The following is an 18,749-nucleotide window of genomic DNA, read 5'->3' as shown; positions in this document are numbered from 1 at the left end:
TGTTGAAAAATAAGGTAAATACACTCATTGACAAAAAGCACACCAAGAAGGAGTTGTTGGAATTAAATGAAACTATATATTTATGAATTTAATGATGATATATGTGATTACAATATTAGAGAGAAAGGATAAGTTTATTGGGGAAAACTGTACAATCGAAAGGAGGTTCTAGTAGTTAATAGCCGGATCTCCGTACAGCATTGAAAGACAGTATTAGGCTACTTTCACACCTGCGTTCGGGTGTCCGCTCGTGAGCTCCGTTTGAAGGGGCTCACAAGCGGCCCCGAACGCAGCCGTCCAGCCCTAATGCATTCTCAGTAGAGGCGGATCCGCTGAGAATGCATCAGTCTGCCAGCGTTCAGCGAGCGGACACCTGAATGCTGCTTGCAGCGTTCGGGTGTCCGCCTGGCCGTGCGGAGGCAAGCGGATGCGTCCAGACTTACAATGTAAGTCAATGGGGACGGATCCGTTTGAAGATGACACAATATGGCTCAATCTTCAAGCGGATCCGTCCCCCATTGACTTTCAATGTAAAGTCTGGACGGATCCGTTCAGGCTACTTTCACACTTAGAAATTTTTCTAAGTTATAATGCAGACGGATCCGTTCTGAACGGATGCAAACGTCTGCATTAGAGGAGCGGATCCGTCTGATGAAACATCAGACGGACCCGCTCCGAACGCTAGTGTGAAAGTGGCCTTAAACAAATCAACTTTGGATCTATGATCCGAAGCTCGATTCGCTCAATGCTATATAGTACAATAAGTTAAGCAGGAGATGCATGGTCATATAGGGGTAGTAGTAGTGACAATAGCACAGTATGGAACATGATGGACAGGACAGGCAATAAGCTGCTTTGTAAGTGTATTAGTAGTAGCAGCAGGGGCAGCAGTAGCAGTACAGATGTATGGACCATGATGGTCAGTTAGGCAACAGCAGTGCCATAATTGGGTACGTGATAATTGGCCAGTCCCCACTGTCAGCAATGGCAGAATTATTCATTGGTATTAGCCGGAGGTAAGTGAAAACCTTCACAGATCCATACCTGATTCATTTTCACAAATGCAATATCTTTCACAATTGTTAAGGACAATTTTGTCTGCTTTGTTGTCATGATGTCACCTGCCACAATTCATATTAACTTTGACTGCACATTCCCCCAATGTGACAAGACAGCACATTAATGGCAAACTCGGCAAGCTCCTGCCAGTCGTCCAATTAGCTGACCCAGAAGTCCATGGGGTCATGAAACAGGATATTTGCTGGAGAAACAGTACGGTTGTCAGCACATAAACAACCAAGCATGCAGCTTGCCAGTGTGCCCAATGACCTAGCTTGCCATTGTGCCAAGGACACTGTGAATTTTGTTCAGTCTTCTCGTCATCATTCTCATGTGGGCTGCAATGAGCATCAGCCTCATCTCCTAGCTGTGCCTATGAAAACTACATGTCGCACTCTAACACTAACTCCTCTTTATCCTCCTCCACTTCTTCCTGCAGGTGCAGGTCAGCAATCAAGAAGTTTTTTTTCTACCATCCCTTGTTGCATTGTTTGATCCAACATTAAGATCAGGGAAATGAATAGCATCATTGATGTTATTGTTGTCCCAACTCAAATCTGGTGACCTTTTCAAAATGCCTAAGTACATGACACAAGTCCCTGATGAACTGCAACTGTCTGAGCTCAACGTAAAACATACTCCATGCTGTAGTGGTCTAGGGCATGATGTAATTATTGATTGCTTTGTGCTACTCGTACAGATGCTCCAGCTAATGCAAATGAAATTCCAGCAAGTTACAATATAACAGCTCAGGCAGGGCAAAGACAGACTGTTCTGTCTCTGCAAGTCCCGAAGGTCTTTTTTAATAGCATAAGAACGGCTAAAATGCACACACACACACAAACTCTTCTGGACATGGTCATCACCTTTTGCAAGCCACAATACGTTTAAAAAAAATGTTACACCATCAAATGTATGCAAGGAGCATGTGTTTTATTCCCCAAATGCAGGGCAACCATGATGTTCCCTGCTATTGCCTCTCACTACGTTTCCCAGTTGTAGTTAGCAGGGAGATATCCAATAGGAAATTTTCTGTTTGATGCACAATAGTAACTGATCTGCAGTGTGGCAGTTGTAACTCACCATGGCAACACTTCAGTTTTCAATATGAAACAAAGGAGGAGGAGTGGAACCAATCCTCGTTCAGTTTAAGATTGGGGAATGTACATTGAGGAAGACTGGGAGGCAGTGGACAAGCACCTGGTGAGGGAACCAGACCTGCACAAACATGGAGGTGTCAGTAGTACCTAGCCTTGTGGCAGTGCTGCATAGTCACCCCTAGTGTGCAACACTTTGACCCAGTAGGCTGTGAAAGAACCTGGCTATAACAGCTGCTCTATTTGTTGATGGTGGCGTGCACTTTGCCACATAGCAACAATTTCGAAGAGTGGCCTATATTTTCTGCTGCATGAAAATATAAGGCAGGTACAGCTACAGTATTTTTGAGAAATAAGATTGGCTAAGTATCTTCCATTAAGGGGTACTATGAGTTACATAAAGGCAGTGCGATCCATTAAGTGGTACAGCAGTGACTATATTGCAGGCAACATGGCCAGGTGGGAGTTCAGTTTGCACATAACCAGATTACTGCGCAGGAATTGTTGTTCCTGCCTACACATTCTATTGTAGATTACTGACAATGGAGTGGAGGAGGAGTAAAAGGAGCAGTAGCTAATGATGTTGATAGTGATAATGATGACAATGTGGCCTGGTTATTAGAATAACGAAGAGGAGAAGGACAGTCTTAGGGTTCATTCACACGTCCGCAAAATGGGTCTGCATTCCGCAATTTTGCAGAACGGGTGCAGACCCATTCATTTTCAATGGGGCCGGAATATGCTGTCCGCATCCGCATTTGCGGATCCGCACTTCCGCATCCGTGCTTCCGTTTCCGCAAAAAAATAGAACATGTCCTATTCTTGTCCGCAATTGCGGACAAGATCAGGCATTTTCTATTATAGTGCCGGCGATGTGCGGTCGGCAAATTGCGGAATGCACATTGCCAGTGTCCGTGTTTTGCGGATCCGCAATTTGGGGATCCGCAGAACACTTATGGACGTGTGAATGGACCCTTACTCACATTACTGGTAAGTTTGATTTTCCCATATGAGCCCATGATGCCAAATCATGAGTTTAAGGAGAGCCGTAGTTCCTACCTTGGTACATAAATGGTCACATCTTGTTCTCTGCCTACAGAATATGCACACAATGATTTTGTTGGCCAGCATTGTTGTGAAAAATTCCCTCATGGGACATATAGGCACAAAGCTGCCATCACTCAAGCTTGCGGCGGTGATCGGAACTATACATGACGTACCGGTACGTCATGTGTCCTTAAGTACCAGGACAACATGCCGTACCGATACGTCATGTGTCCTGAAGAGGTTAAAAAAATGAAAAACTTCATTGTCAAAGTCCAAATGAGGGGCTGGAAGCCTCACTGAGGCAGTCTGACTGTATCCTTACATGTTGTAATTCTCTATAAAATGACTGGCAGCCTGACTGCACTCAATAACACATCTCACCCCCTTCCTCTTTTGCTGGGCCTGCTGTGTCCTGTGGTTTGCCATCCTGTTGATTTGTATGAACCGTTGTCTTCGTACATGTGCACTCTGCAGTTTTAGATGCCAATATCACGGTTCTCTGACAGATTATAATGTAACAATTAGTCTGAGTGGTACTGTTGCTGTTGCTGAAAGGAGGATACTGTGTACAGTATGTTTCCCCCTAGTTTGCCACAAGTCAAACACGTTTCGGAACTAACATTGTTCTTCCATCAGTGGCTATAATAATGAATGGACTCTTACAGAAGGGAGCACACCCTCATACGGCTGTGTGAACAGAAAAATAAAAAAGTTATGTTCATGGGAAGGCAGGGAGTAAAAAATAAAAATGCAAAAATGGAAGTCGCCTGGGGCTGAAAGAGTTAATATATACAGTATGTACCAGTGCTGCCTTATAAATCCTAAATGACAAAGAGACGTTATAGAATGGTGTAGGCAACCAGCACTTCCAGCCCAAAAAATGTGTTATGGGTGTAACGCCCACCAGCGTGTGGAGTGGGAGATGCCTGAAATCATATCTGTTACAAAACCACATCTTACTTAACCAGACCAACACAAAGAGCTCATGTAACACACACGGCGCACTGGCCCCACCCAGCAGCCGCCAGTATAAAACCAGAGGAACCAGCTCTCAGCAACTGCAGCGACTGAGCAGAGGTCTGTATGTGGCTTTCCTCATTTAAGATAAGGGATATTGTATGAATTCTGCAGAATGAAGTTAGCATAGAATTCTGACTTGCGTGTGAAGATATTTGCGTGTATGTGTGCAGTTTGTGTTATGCTCACTCTAGCTTGGTCTATATGAATACATTTGGTACAAATGTTTGCACTGTTGAATTACAATGCTACATTACCTGACACTGTTATTTATCTGCCTATGTTCAGATCACTCGGGTTGGAGACACCTTCCTACTATTTGGTAATAGAATGATTTCACAGAATACTCCTGTTTATTTTCCATTGTCCTATAGACTGTGGTAGGTTGGGTGATGTTAGTGATGTCACATTCCTGTTCTTTTTACAGTGAACAATGCTGAAGACTGTGAAACAAGTTTTATTTTCATCTGGAATTCAAATGCCTAATTGGACAGCAATTGAAACGGTATAGTCCATTATTCTTCTGTTTTCATAAAGAGGTTGTTGAAGTTCACTACATTTTTTTCCCCATGGCACCGGGTTTAAAAAAAAAGATCATTATATACTTACCCACCTGTTTCTCCAGCACATTTCGTAGCACTGCCTATTAAGCTAGAAGAAAGGGTAGTCGGGGATAGGCGACCGCCTAGGGCGCCACATGACAGCAAGTTGTTAGGAGCCGGAAAATGGAAAAAATGTCGCTCACAGCGATGCTAAGTTTATAGGATAACTGTCATATTTTTATTTATTTGCTAGTTTATTACAGCTAGGCATGTATACCTGAGTTAGTCTGTCAATGATTGTCAAAAGATCTGTAATTACCTTATAATAACAGCTTTCATTAAAGTCCTCTTTCCCTTTCCACTGCTCCCTTGCTATGGCTTGTCTGTCTCTGGCTAAGAAGACAGGAAGACAGAGGGGCGGTCCTTCACACATGTAGGCTTCAGAGTGAGGAGGCGTGTCTCTCAGTAATCCAATCTGATTGGCTTGCAGGGAGCTGCTGGCTACAGCAAGTGTGTATGGGAAGTGAGGGAAAGCAGTTTTGGCCTCAGAGAACTGGCAGAGGAGCCATCGTGAGAAGGTACTCATATTGTAAATGTTTAAACAGCCGTAACTAAGGGAAAAACTAAAGGAAAACAGTGGTATGTGAAGAAACTAAAGATTGCTTCATGCATAATGCTGCTGCAGCAGTAACATATGCTAAAAAATAAATTGATGAAAACATGACAGTTACCCTTTAATTTATTAGGCTGCCTTCTCTCTCTGTGTTCTGTGTGGAGCGATCTCAGCTGCAACTGTGCTTCTGGCAGATATAATCGCTATTTATGAGAGGCACAAGGGCCCTGCGCAGGCAGTTTGCTGACCACATTGAGTTCTTGCAGGGACCTGTGTGCCTGATATATATACTAATATGTGTGGCCTTTAGGTCTGCTAAATCTTGGTGTGTATACCCCAGACACGGGGGCCAAGCAGTTATCAGGCACTGTTGGGATCTGTTTATACAGCAGGGATGCTGGTGTGTGGTTGAGTGGTAATAGTGCACTCCCGCCAATCCATACACCGCAGTGCTCCCTTATACATAGCAAGTCTCATGTGGTACAGTGTTTTTAACCTTATAGGTAGCTCACAATTTGTTATTTTCACTTGTGTTTTAACATAAACAAGTAAAAGTTATGTTTTATTAGTCTGGGACAAGAGTGGTAGTAGCCGTATAGGCAGCAGTGTTCAGTTTAATATCTGGCGCCATAGAGGCGCCCTTGTCCTAATCTCAGCAATTGCAATTAAATCACCCAGAAGCACTGAGGAATCGCAGCACCGGGGAAGGGGCCACGCCTTTACCAAGGAGTAGGCTAACCAATGAGCACTTCCCTCCTGAGATTGACAGAAGTGCTCATTGGTTGTTTCACTAGTAAGGGAGGCACAGATTGGTTTGTGTGGTGCTTTGGAGAAAGGTCCTTTACACACTGAATGGGTGCACCACTGATCCTCCCTCCACCACCAGTTAGCAGTTCTTCCCTCCTCCCGTGTGTGTATGTCTGTATTAAAATGCACCTCTGTGCTGTGTGCATGCGTGTAAGTCAAAGTAAATGTGTAAAATTGTATTCAGTTGTTTTTTTTGTTTGTTTTTTGCTGTGATAGAGAAGACATTTTTCTTCTGATATAGGCAAATGTGGACTCGGTGCAGTTACTGTATTATTGCAACCTCTGGGACTCCAGCTGTTCTGAAACTACAACTCCCAGTATCTTCCTTTCACTTCTATGAGAGTTGTAGCTTCATAACAGCTAGAGTGCCGAAGGTTGCTGATCCCTGATGTTGTAGGTGTCATATCCTTTTAAAACTTTGACTGGCCTCAATGGTGACGTGTCCCTGAGCACCATGTCACTGCAGCGTCATGTATCACTGAGGCCAGTGATTGAAAAGGTGCAAGCAGCCCCGTCGGTGCAGGGACCAGTGTACAGGCGTAGGGACATTTAAAAAAAAAGTCCTGGACAACCCCTTTTATGTGGCAGCAATAGTAGCTGCAACAGTAGCAGCACAGCATGGAACAGTCAATGCAGTTCATGTTTGTGGTTTTGTTGGTGTAGTAGAGTAGTAGTGGCGGCTGTGTAGGGGTAATGGTAGTAGCAGTAGTGGGTTTAGCAACAGGAAGTAGCAGCCATATGATATGGAACATGATGGTAGGCAGTGGCATAATGGGACCGGCGATTAATAGCTACTGTTAGCAATGGCAGATTAATTCATTTGCCTCAGCCTGAGGTATGTGAAAATCCCCATGGATCCATGCCTGATTCATTTTGCCAAAAGTGATGTTTTGTACACTGGCAGAGGATAACTTTTTCTGTTGGGAGTGATGATGCCACCTGCAGTGCTGAAAACCTTCTCTGAGATGACACTGGAGGCTGGACAGTATAACGAAAGCAAACTGGGCCAGTTCAAGCTACTGTTCCAGTCTGCCTCACCAGAAGTCCATGGAGTCATGGAACAGGGTACAGTATGTGCCAGGGAAAGGTCATTTAGAAAACAAGGCAATTTTAAATAAGTTTAAAAAAAAAAAACATTTTACAGCTGGGCAGAAGTACGAATATTATACAGTAGAATAAAATTTTGGTTAAGGCGTGGAACTTAGCGTCATTTCCATAATGATGCAACATTTTTTATGGACTCCTGCCTGTTCCATGGTCACACATTCATTATGCATATTTCATGAGGGAGCAGAGGACAAGGAGGAGGAGCAGGAGCAGGAGAAGAAGCAGCCACAAAGAAAACACGGAGGAGGACAGACTTGTTCCCATTCAGAATGCTGGTCAGTTCTGTTTTCATGTCGGATCCGGTAATGCCACCTCATGTGCTGCAATAGAGCACTGGTACATATATTTGTGTTTGAACGCCCATGGCTTATTTTAATCCTGCTGATCTTGCACACGGCTATGGTTTTGTGTGCCAGCCTTGTGGAGAAAAAAAGCCATTTGAGAGATACTTCCACAGAACTAGCAGCAGCCAAACTTTTCTTAAGTCTGGCACGCTTTGCACCTCAATCCACAGTATCAGTGTCATCACCCGTTCCCAAACTGACCACAATAGAAGTGGATTTGGCCCTGACAGTTATTTTGAAGGCTTTGGATGAATGTTGCCTCCGCTCTTTATTGCCCCCGCCATCACCCTTTCCCGCCATCACCTTTCTCCTCTGATGTCTACTCCTCCTCAGCATCCTGATTTGGCTCCCCAGTTCTGTCCAACACACAAACCTCTTCATAGTCCTCACTCTCCCTGCCACTTTTATCAGACTGCAATATGTTATTGTTGGCTGCTTGACCCACTTCCTAATTCCCTGCTCTGTATTTGCTCTGAGTGCCACTGTTACTACCTTTTTCCCTACTGCTACCACCATGGTTACAAGTGGCAATACTACCACTACTACCACCACTAACAACAAAGCTATGCATGGGGTCCCCTGCCTCCACCGGAACCTCCTTCTCATGGAAATCCTAATGCTGATGCTTCTCACACAAGTCATCAACAGGAAGACTCTCTTGCATTTCTGTAGTGCATAGGGTTTTGTTGCCTCTTCTTAGGGAAAAATAAGCTGGCTCACTAGGAGGAGCAGTGAAAACAGAGAAGATGCAACTGAAAGGCTTCTCTGGGGTTGCAAGGAGAAGTAGCAGGAGGAATGCTGTGACCCCTGGCTATAAAGCATGATGTCTGATAGGAGAAAAAAGCTACATACTCATCCGATTTGTCCTCAATAATAATGTTGCACCACTTGGAAGCCAGGAAGAACTATGGCCCACCACTACTACTACTGGCCAGAAGTCTGGTGCTGCTAAAGCTGTTTGCACTACTACCCACATTCTGAACATTGGATGACAAGGCCTGGGTTTTTCTTTTGCTACTCTTCCATTTACCTTATTTTGAGGCCTATAAATGAAAACTAATGGGTTTGGTACACAGATTATTAAACAGTACTAGAAAAAAAAGGCAAGTGTTATTATGTAATTTAAATATATTTAAACACACTGCACACTGGTATTGACAATTTACAATGGTAACAATGTCGTTTTTGCAGTAAATGTGTTTGCTGTAATGCTGGTACAATGGTGTCTTGCAGTAGTATACAGTGTGTTCCATAACAAAGTGGCATTATTGCAGTATTGCTTTTGTTACAGTATCAAGCACTAATGTACAATGTGTTCAATAATTTGAGTATAATAATGGTGTTATTGCAGTAAAATGCTTTTTCTATAACACTGAATGGTATCTTGCAATAATATATAACACGCTCAATAACATGGGTATAATAATGGCGTTACTGCAGTATTGATTTTGCTATAACACTGAACAGTATCTTGCAGTAATATACAGCACGTTTAATAACACGGGTATAATGCACCAAAAAATATGCATTAGAGATGAGCAAATTAATTTAAAACAAATTGGATTTGTTACAAATTTTCCAAAAATTTGTCTGCCAGACGAATCTGAAGTTTTGTCGATTTCTTAGTGCCCAGTGCTAATTAAGCAGTCCACAAATGAGCAGACACAAAGTGAAAACATAAAGGGGGAGATTTAGGGCTCTTTCACACGAGCGGATACCGTGCAGGTAATCTGCTGCGTGAAAGAGTGCTAAGTCCCGTTCCGGACAGCAGAGGCACGGAGCATTAACATGATTGATAATGCTCTTTGCCTCTCTGTGATCTTTTTACTACAAATCACAGTGAGATAAAGTTGTCTCTGTGATTTTGTAGTAAAACGGTCACAGAGAGGCAAAGAGCATTATCAATCATGTTAATGCTCAGTGTCTCTGCTGTCCGGAACGGGGCTTGGCACTCTTTCACGCAGTGGATTCCACGCACAGGATCCACTTGTGTGAAAAAGCCCTTATATTACCTATATTTCAGACCCCAGGTGCATAGACTGTCGGAAGATGCAGTTAATTTATGATGAGGCATGTCTTTTATCATAAAGGAAGGGTGTGTAATGTTTACACCACTTACATACTACTGATCTAATAAGCAACTTCTGATCATTAGGTATGAAATCTGCTGTTTATTAGTGGAACACCATTATTCATTATGATCACATTTTTCTGTAGTCTACAGATTATGAAATACGACAGTATGAACCTGCAAAGTGGGTAAACACTAAGGTAACGTCTATGAAAGACTGGGACAGTGCCATCAGCACGGGCTTCATGCGTCTTTTCAACTATATTCAAGGAAACAATGAGAAAAGTAAGTATTGCCTAGTATTGCAAAGATAACTTTCCTTATACAGTGCTCCAGACAAAAAAAATGACCAGGAGCCATTGGCTCCTAAACTAAAAAATTTAGGAGCCAAATTAAATTTTTTAGTCGCCAAATTTAAAATGCATATAATTTTTTAAAAAAAGGACTTTGAGAAGATGAGACGCAGGTGCACTACATATAGGAGAAAACAGCACCACATGCCTCTCACATCCAGGGACATTTTCTGGGGAACAAGGTGACTAAAAATGGCGAATTGCGTGGTTTAGAGTTTTTTTTTCTGTTACGGCCTTCACCGAGCGGAAATATTTTTTTATATTTTAATAGCTCACACTTTTTGGGACGTGGCGATATGTAATATGTTCTTTATTGTTTGTAAATTTTATATGTAAAACTGGGAAGGGGGCCATTTAAACTTTTAGTATTTTTTTTTTTTTTTTTTTTTACTTTTTATTTAACAACCATTTCTTCCCTTAGAAACTAGAACCTGGATCTTTTCATCCCTTGTGCTATTCACCCTGATAGAGCTCTATCAGGGTGAATAGGATCTCACATCTCCCTGCTGCCCTGTGCTCTGTGCACACAGCAGCAGGGAGCTGAACATGGCAGCCAGGGCTTCAGTAGCGTCCTGGCTGCCATGGTAACGATCTGAGCCCCAGCAGTGTAATCTGCCACTGCCACCAATGAAGGGGATGGGGACACTGTGGCCACCATATAACAATGGGAGGGAGACGGGGACGACTTGTGGCCAGTGATAATGGTGGGGGGGGGGGAGGCTTTGGGAGAGCGCACTGCACCACCAATGAATGTTTATAGAGCGGCGCCCAGGGATCTAAGTGCACTTACTATTATTCCTGGGCGCCGCTCCGTTCGTCCGCTGTGGCCCCCGGTATTTTCAGCATTCAGAGGAAGGAGGAGGAGACGCCAGTGTCTCTCCGTCTCCATAACAGCAGCGCTGTCCAATCACAGCACAGAACTCAGAGCCAAAGAGAAAAAAAACCTCCCTGGCTCTGAGTTCTGTGCTGTGATTGGACAGCGCTGCTGTCAGGGAGAAGGACTGACACTGGCGTCTCCTCCTCCTTCCTCTGAATGCTGAAAATACCGGGGGCCACAGCGGACGAACGGAGCGGCGCCCAGGAATAATAGTAAGTGCACTTAGATCCCTGGGCGCCGCTCTATGCAGCCTGCTGATAAGTTCAGATTCTTTGGACCCATGAAAGGTCCTCTTTGACTCCTTCATACAATTGTCTGCAGCAGTATCGCAGACCGGGCACCCGGCCTCAATAACAGGGCATGCGATCTGTGGCACCTGAGGGGTTAATGGCCGCGGATCGCCTGACCTGTTATTGAGGCCGGGTGCCGGGTCTGCTATACCGCTGCCGACACTTATGTTTTACATTCATTGGCGGCGCAGTGGCGACAGCTCCTCCCCTCCTCCTCCCTGCTATATCCCCATTGGTGGTAGTGGCGGCAGCGTCAGTGGAGAGGGAGGGACTCCTTCCTTCTCCACTGTGCGGTGTGCTAGTGAAGGGAACGTAGGCTGCGCAGGATCGCGGCGGTACAGTCGCAATTGGCGACAAGACTAAAAAGTCTTGTCGCCATCTGCAAATTTTAAGGCGCATTGGTGACCGTTTTGGTCGCCATCTGGAGCCCTGTTATAAATTACAGTCTTTACTGAATCTTTTCCCACAAAACTATACATCAATATGCTTCGCTTCTCCAGCTCTATAACATGCTGCCTGCAGATTGCACTGCATTTTATGGTGACAGGTCCTCTTTAAAGGATAACTGTCGTATATTTTTTTTTTGGGAGTATTGGATTGTGGTGATTAATATCACCTTGGTGGCTCTATTTCAACTTTTCACTGTGTATTCAATTACCTCTTAATTCCACATTTTTGTTCCCTGTACTGCCTACTTTTACCTGTGCTTAAAATAGGGTTGCTAGGCATGGTCTGTCTATCTGTGTCTGCGTGCAGGCTCACATTACTGACAGCCAGGGACTGTAAGTAAATGATTAAAGCCAGGTCCTCCCTAGCAGCTGATAACAGTGCCTGGGCTGTGTGCACTTCTCCCTGTCCCTGTGCTTGGCAGACGCTCCCTCGCTCAGCAGAGCTGGAGAATGCAGAGTTGAAGCAGCGCATAACAGGGAAGGGAGATCTGCCATCTGCTCAGTGTATAAATGAAAGCAACATGTGGTAAGAGGACCCCTTTGTGCTGCAGGAGATTAACCCTTTAGGGGGGAGGGCTCTGGTTACTGACACTTTTGGGGGGCTATTGTTACTGGCTAGTGAGGGCAGGTAGGATTAGCCTCAGGGTGAGGGCAGTGGCGGCCATCTTAACTGAATAGTGAAATTGCAGTTTTATGCAGACTGGTTGCTAAGGGCTGAATCTTATTAAATATGGGGTAAGTCAGTCTAATAGTAACTGATTCTGGAATATCATGTTATTAGTAACTACATATATGAAAATTTAAATTAGGGTCTAAATGTGACAGTTATCCTTTAATTCTAAGTTGTATTTTATTTTAACCATAGACTGTGTTTTTTATAATTTGTTTTCTATCGTGAAGAAAGCACAGTCTTGTTTGTTGTTTTTCTTAGGCTATGCACTATTTCCCATACCTTAGAGTTTGCTGCATGGTATTGAGTCAGGCCAATCCTCTGTGAGCTAGGTACTTCGGCACAAGCCCAATGCTTTCTTAATAGTTTGCTGCTATACATCAGTAGAAAATGTATCACACAGATTTTTGACTGTTTAGCACCCAGTATACTGCCTTGCTGTCTGTCATATAATGGTTCTGGCACTGCTGATATTTTTGTTTTTCTGTTTCTATAATGGTAGAGAAAAATGGAAATACGTAAGCAGATGTGAACCTAACTCCCGCTTGATGCAGCCTTGGTCCCATAGTGAAAGGATAGCTCACTGCTAGATATTTTGGTTTGGATGTATCAGTAGTCATACAAAATTTGAAATGAAACTGCAGATGACTGAACAGTATATACAGTTTGCCATATCAATTGAACATGTCTGTATGCCACTTTCTTTGCTGTGATTTTAAAATCTGTCTTTGCGCACCTTGTTTTTTGCAGAAGTAAAAGTTGAGATGACGGCTCCAGTCACCACCTATGTAGAACCTGGCGCGGGCCCAGCCTGTGAATCCACCATTACCATTTCATTTTACATTCCTCCAGAGAACCAGGATGATCCACCTACACCTTCTGAGAGCAATGTATTTGTTACAGAAAGACCTGAAACAACAGTTTATGTCCGGTAAAAAATGTTTTTTTGTCCTGTATTATTTAAGCCTTAAAGTTATAGAATGGAGATTTACTTGTGGCATAGTCTTATTGGATTAGTAACTCATCAATGAGTAGTTTTGAAATTTTTGTAATGTTAATTTTATTTGAGAAAATCGACACTTGGGAACCCATACACATGTCTCCATATGTCATATCCAACCTGTACCAATACAGCGCCCATAAACTATAAGACTACATTCACATGAATGTGAAAAATGGTCTTGTGACATTTAAGTATGGCCATTTTTTCAGAACCACTCAAAGTCTATGGTACTCTTCACGTGGTAGTTTTTGTTTTCTTTTACCGGACAGTCATTAGCAGCTGTCAAAAAATAAGACCGTTATTAACCTTCGTTTAGACAGGAGTTCACCTGTCTAACATCCATAAAAAATGGGTACATACTTCATCCACTTGCATGCGTGGGGACACTCACTACTTACTGGAAGCTGCAAGACCTGAAGCTCCCAGTGTTGCGTCAGGTCTGAGGTCAGGGTGTTCAGCTCTAGTCAGTTCAAGATCAGGTAGAGATCAAATGAGGCAGTCAAGGGTCAAATCCAGAAGTCAGTTGGTACACGGTATAGGCAAACATCCTAATGGTGCATTTTTGCCGGAAACTTGCGTACTAGAACCTATCGCACCTTCCCACAAAGCATACCCCAAGGTAGCCATTCATAGGTTGTGGAAGAGCAAGGTGTGCACTCTGGCCCACTAAGAGCCAGAGAGAGCACGTTCTACATGCAATGAGAGGCCTCAGCCTGCAAGGAGTAAGAACAGTGCTACTCCAGCAGCCGGGCCAGCCAGGCAGGGAGAGTGGGACTACGGCAGGGCCAGACCACCCGAGGTGTGAAATCATGGAGTGGGTGAACAAGGAAGCTGCTGTGCCCACCTTGCCGCCATAACAACGTGGCTGTTTCGGGTATAGCATTTCATCTCCATTACATTGAAATGACTGAGCTAGAGGACAATGCTGAGATGGGTGCTGCATTGAGCTTCTATTCGTGTCCTATTGATGGCTTGTTCTGCTGCAAAGAAAATAATTTTCAGAGTTTGTGTTCAGTCAAATCACATTCAAATGAAGCTCCCCTTTCATACTCAAAAGGAATCTCTATGGATGTATTTATTTTAAGGAATAGTTCACCTTCTGCTTGAAGTTACATTAGAAAGACCTGTGACCACTGAGCATGATCACAGAACAAAATTGCATCAATAGCTTCTCATATTCTTACAATTTACAGTATAATATCATTATGAGTATCATTATTCCATATGTATTGTGCTATATTGTGATTACTGAAGATGAAAGGGATAGGTACGTTGTTCCTTCTCCATGCTTAGAATCTTAGCATAGCACCAAATGCAGCATAATATATGTGCATGCCTTTTTTTCCCTTATAGATCTTTTGCAGGGTTTACTAATGGAGCAAAAAACCAAGAACAAATGTTGAAGCTATCAGAATGTCTAAAACGAGATGGAAAGGTGTTTGATGAGAACAATTTCTACACTGCTGGATATGACAGCCCGTTTAAGCTACTAAATCGACACAATGAGGTGTGGTTGATAGCAAAGCAGTGACGGACTACCTTATGAAGAGTCATAGTGCGTGTTAAATAGACTTACATGTGTGTTTATGAGAAGGAGCTCCTGAAATCTATTGTTACATTTTTCTGTATGAAAAGTTTATTGCCCGAAAAAAAGGGTATTGAAATTGTTAATAGGGGTATCTTGAAAGTGAATCATTGCTAATGATGGTCAAATAAGTATGCTGTTACTTGGAATTTCTAGGTGCAGGGGAAAACAGAAGCCTCCTAGATTTGATGGTTAGTGCTGACTGTGGCATCTATGTAGTTAGACAAAGGGAGGGTTCCTCATCTGTCACCCCGTTGGCACCCTGTATTGCAATCATGGGTTGCAATGGCAGCCAGAGGCCTAAAATAAGCCTTTACGCCAACCACAGCTATATTATTGACAGGCAGCAATGACTTGGTATACTGAGCATAGCAAAATCATTATATAATTTATCAATAGATCGCCTAGTAATACCTAAAAATAAAAAATATTTTTATATTCTAAAGAGGTTAAAAAATACACATATATAATGTATTACTGAAATTGTAGTTACTTGTATAATAAAGTTATACCACAAAAAATAATTTGCTGTTTTTTCCATTCCCCAAGTGAATAAAAGCTATATGTAACCCAAAATTGTACCATTGAAAAATGCAACTCAAGCTGCAAACAAAACAATATATAAACAACGTATAGCTGCTACACGTTTGGCCAAATAATAAAATTAGGTTAGCTTCACACTAGCACTAAACAGTCTCAAAAATCATCTAGTTGAGGAACAGCGTGCCAGAGTTCATTACTGTTGATTTGAACAGCCTGCCGAAATTGTTTAGCGCTAGTGTGAAACTAGCCTTATGGCTCTCTTAATATGGTGATGCAAAATGAAGAAAATCTATCAAATCAGGCCTGGTAATGAAGCTGAAGGGGCTGGGTAAACCCTCCGGTAATTAATTTTGAAATGGTTTGGTGAAGCTCCAACTTGTATGAGAAATAGATCTGCTTTATTTTCTAGAAGCAGTGCCATTCTTGCCCTGGGACTGGTATTTATCCTGAGTGACTCAAGTAAATGGGGCTAAGCTGAAATAGTAGACACAACCCATGGACATTACTCTACTGTATAATGTCAGGAAATGCAAGTACAAAAAAGAGAACTATCCTGCAAACTCTAATGCAGCCAATTTTAATACCAAGGCAGAACCTCCTTTCGTGACTGAACACTATTGTTTGCCATTGATGGCTGCATGGGGGGCTGGAGAGCACCTGAGACACACACCAAGATAAACTCCAAGTGTCATGGTGTGGGGCACCATTATCTACCATGGTCATTCCCAGCTGGTATTCATAGAGGGAACATTGACTAGCCTTCAGTATGTCCAGGACATTGTGGAACCAGTCCTACAGCCTTTTTGACAAGAGATGTTGTGTTTCAACACGATAACCCTCATCCACACAGTGATTGCACTACGCAATGTGCTCTTCAGGGTATCCAGCAGTTCCCCTGGCCAGATTGATCACTAGATCTCTCCCCCATTAACAATGTCTGGGATTGGATGGGTCGATGGATCTCTCATATAGAGCAGACAAACACCGTCCAAGTTGAAAGAGCTTGGAATGAAATACCTCAGGAGGGTATCTAGCATATGTATGACAGTTGCCATGCCAGATTTGTAGCCTATATCACTGCAAGGAAAAATGCCTCCCAGTATGACCCTGCCTCAAAATATACTTTGCTGCAGAACTTAAAATTAAGGGTGCACCAACTTGGTTGTGTGATCATTGACCAAGCACCATTAACACTTTGTCAGTCTCAGCTAAATTGCAATTAAAGAGATTTTCCAAAACATTTATATTGATGATCTATCCTCTGGATAGGTTATCAGTATTTGATCAGTGGGGGTCTGACACCCAGGCCCCCACAATCAGCTGTTTGAGAAAGCACTAGCACTCACAGTAGCGCCACAGCCTTCTTGCAGCTTAGCCTAGGCCATCAAAAAATAAGGAAGGTCACGGCACTCCAGAAGCAAATTCAATGTGTTTTAATCCACCAGATATTCAGCAGCAACGTTTCGACATCCGTCTTTATCAAGCTACATACAAGTTTACAAGTGACTCATATTACATATATATAGGGGTACTAATTCATACCAATATAACAGTGGGTGTGCTTCCACCAATAGTCCCACCTCTTCTCAGGTACAATCAATCATATAATCAATCCCACCACAGTGTACATTAATATAGGGCTTACCAAGCGTTCCTATTTGGGCTGTTGATCCGTGGTGTGTCCATGGTGAGCGGCGTCTTCCGCATGCGACTGCGGCTGCGCGAATGTTAGAACGAGATTCCCATACCCCACATGATCGACAATATAGTCATATGATCAATGACGCTGCACCCGGTCACCTGACTGGTGACGCGTCTAGGTGTCTGTTCACTGCCATGGTAACCCCAGGTCCTACAGTGAAAGTATGCAAATCTCATCCCGCAACTCTCTTCATACAGCATTGTAACAAATCCATGCAACCGCATATCTAGACGTTGGTCACCACGGGCACATCAACCGGGGGATGATGTCGCTTAAGGGAAATATAATTTCACTTCACAGTGTAATAGGGGCCAGTCCACAGCAGGATATATACCACCCTAGTCATGTCCATATAGCGGTTCAATATCAGACTGGTAATGCGACTAACCAAAATAGCACAATGACACAAACGCATAAAGGGGAACCCTTTCATAAAAATTCGGAGCTGCTCAATGCATGAGTTCAAAAAATAGCGACATGATCCATCCTTCGCCCGTTTCCCGCATGGCAGCCCTATCCATAAGTGATAAGAAAGGGGGAGGGGGAAGAAAAAAGAGAGAAAAGGAGAATAAAAGGAGAATAATTATTAATTGATTTTATTCTCCTTTTCTCTCTTTTTTCTTCCCCCTCCCCCTTTCTTATCACTTATGGATAGGGCTGCCATGCGGGAAACGGGCGAAGGATGGATCATGTCGCTATGGGAGCAGTGACCTAGGAGCAGTCCAGCAGGTTCATTTTTTCAATGCACGAATGTGCGGCAGGTTCTGATTGTTCAGACTGGATATGCGGGACGGGAGTAAAAATGACATGCATGAGGATTGGTTTCCTATCCCTGATCAATTACTTGGGGAGCTGATCTGGATATATGGGTTTTATTGAGCTGTGGTGGAGTAGGGTGTTATCATTAAAAATGTACTCAACAGGAGGCATTGGATATTAGCGTGGTAGGGGTCTCTCACTTTGGGATGGGGCCCAGACCAGGCAGTGGCACACATCGGCTGTCTCTCTTTTCATTGAGGGAGTCAATCAATGTCCGCTAATATCCGTGGCCTGAATGCACTCTCACCATACTGTAGAGTATAACGTACTATGACATCCCCGGACATACAATTTTAAATGGGGGTGGGGATGTGATTGATCTACTCCTTGTGATCCATGAGATTCCCCCACACACCATATCTGCACTCATTTTTTGAACTCATGCATTGAGCAGCTCCGAATTTTTATGAAAGGGTTCCCCTTTATGCGTTTGTGTCATTGTGCTATTTTGGTTAGTCGCATTACCAGTCTGATATTGAACCGCTATATGGACATGACTAGGGTGGTATATATCCTGCTGTGGACTGGCCCCTATTACACTGTGAAGTGAAATTATATTTCCCTTAAGCGACATCATCCCCCGGTTGATGTGCCCGTGGTGACCAACGTCTAGATATGCGGTTGCATGGATTTGTTACAATGCTGTATGAAGAGAGTTGCGGGATGAGATTTGCATACTTTCACTGTAGGACCTGGGGTTACCATGGCAGTGAACAGACACCTAGACGCGTCACCAGTCAGGTGACCGGGTGCA

At 43.3% G+C, this 18,749-nt stretch overlaps 1 protein-coding gene across 1 annotated transcript; it reads left to right on the top strand.

Moving 5' to 3' along the window:
• The first annotated feature begins 4,160 nt into the window (after positions 1-4,160).
• On the top strand, positions 4,161-15,383 carry HEBP2 (heme binding protein 2). The gene is made up of 6 exons (XM_040429213.1): positions 4,161-4,280; positions 4,509-4,542; positions 4,648-4,725; positions 9,851-9,989; positions 13,094-13,274; positions 14,700-15,383. Exons 3-6 carry the CDS (start codon positions 4,654-4,656, stop codon positions 14,875-14,877), a joined length of 570 nt encoding a protein of 189 aa, XP_040285147.1. The 5' UTR covers positions 4,161-4,280; positions 4,509-4,542; positions 4,648-4,653; the 3' UTR covers positions 14,878-15,383.
• The last annotated feature ends 3,366 nt before the right edge of the window (positions 15,384-18,749 follow it).

This window comes from Bufo bufo, chromosome 4, assembly GCF_905171765.1.
Source record: "Bufo bufo chromosome 4, aBufBuf1.1, whole genome shotgun sequence".
In the NCBI taxonomy this organism is placed as follows: Eukaryota; Metazoa; Chordata; class Amphibia; order Anura; family Bufonidae; genus Bufo; species Bufo bufo.
Note: the sequence above shows the minus strand (reverse complement) of the source record. Positions and strands in the feature narration are given on the sequence as shown.

What these genes read in the sequence shown, in the direction of transcription:
- HEBP2 (XM_040429213.1), top strand. Translation starts at nt 4,654, where the DNA reads ATGCTGAAGACTGTGAAACAAGTTTTATTTTCATCTGGAATTCAAATG. An exon ending in TCAAGGAAACAATGAGAAAA is followed by an intron (nt 9,990 to 13,093) that starts GTAAGTATTGCC and finishes TGTTTTTTGCAG; the next exon opens with AAGTAAAAGTTGAGATGACG. An exon ending in GAAACAACAGTTTATGTCCG is followed by an intron (nt 13,275 to 14,699) that starts GTAAAAAATGTT and finishes TTTCCCTTATAG; the next exon opens with ATCTTTTGCAGGGTTTACTA.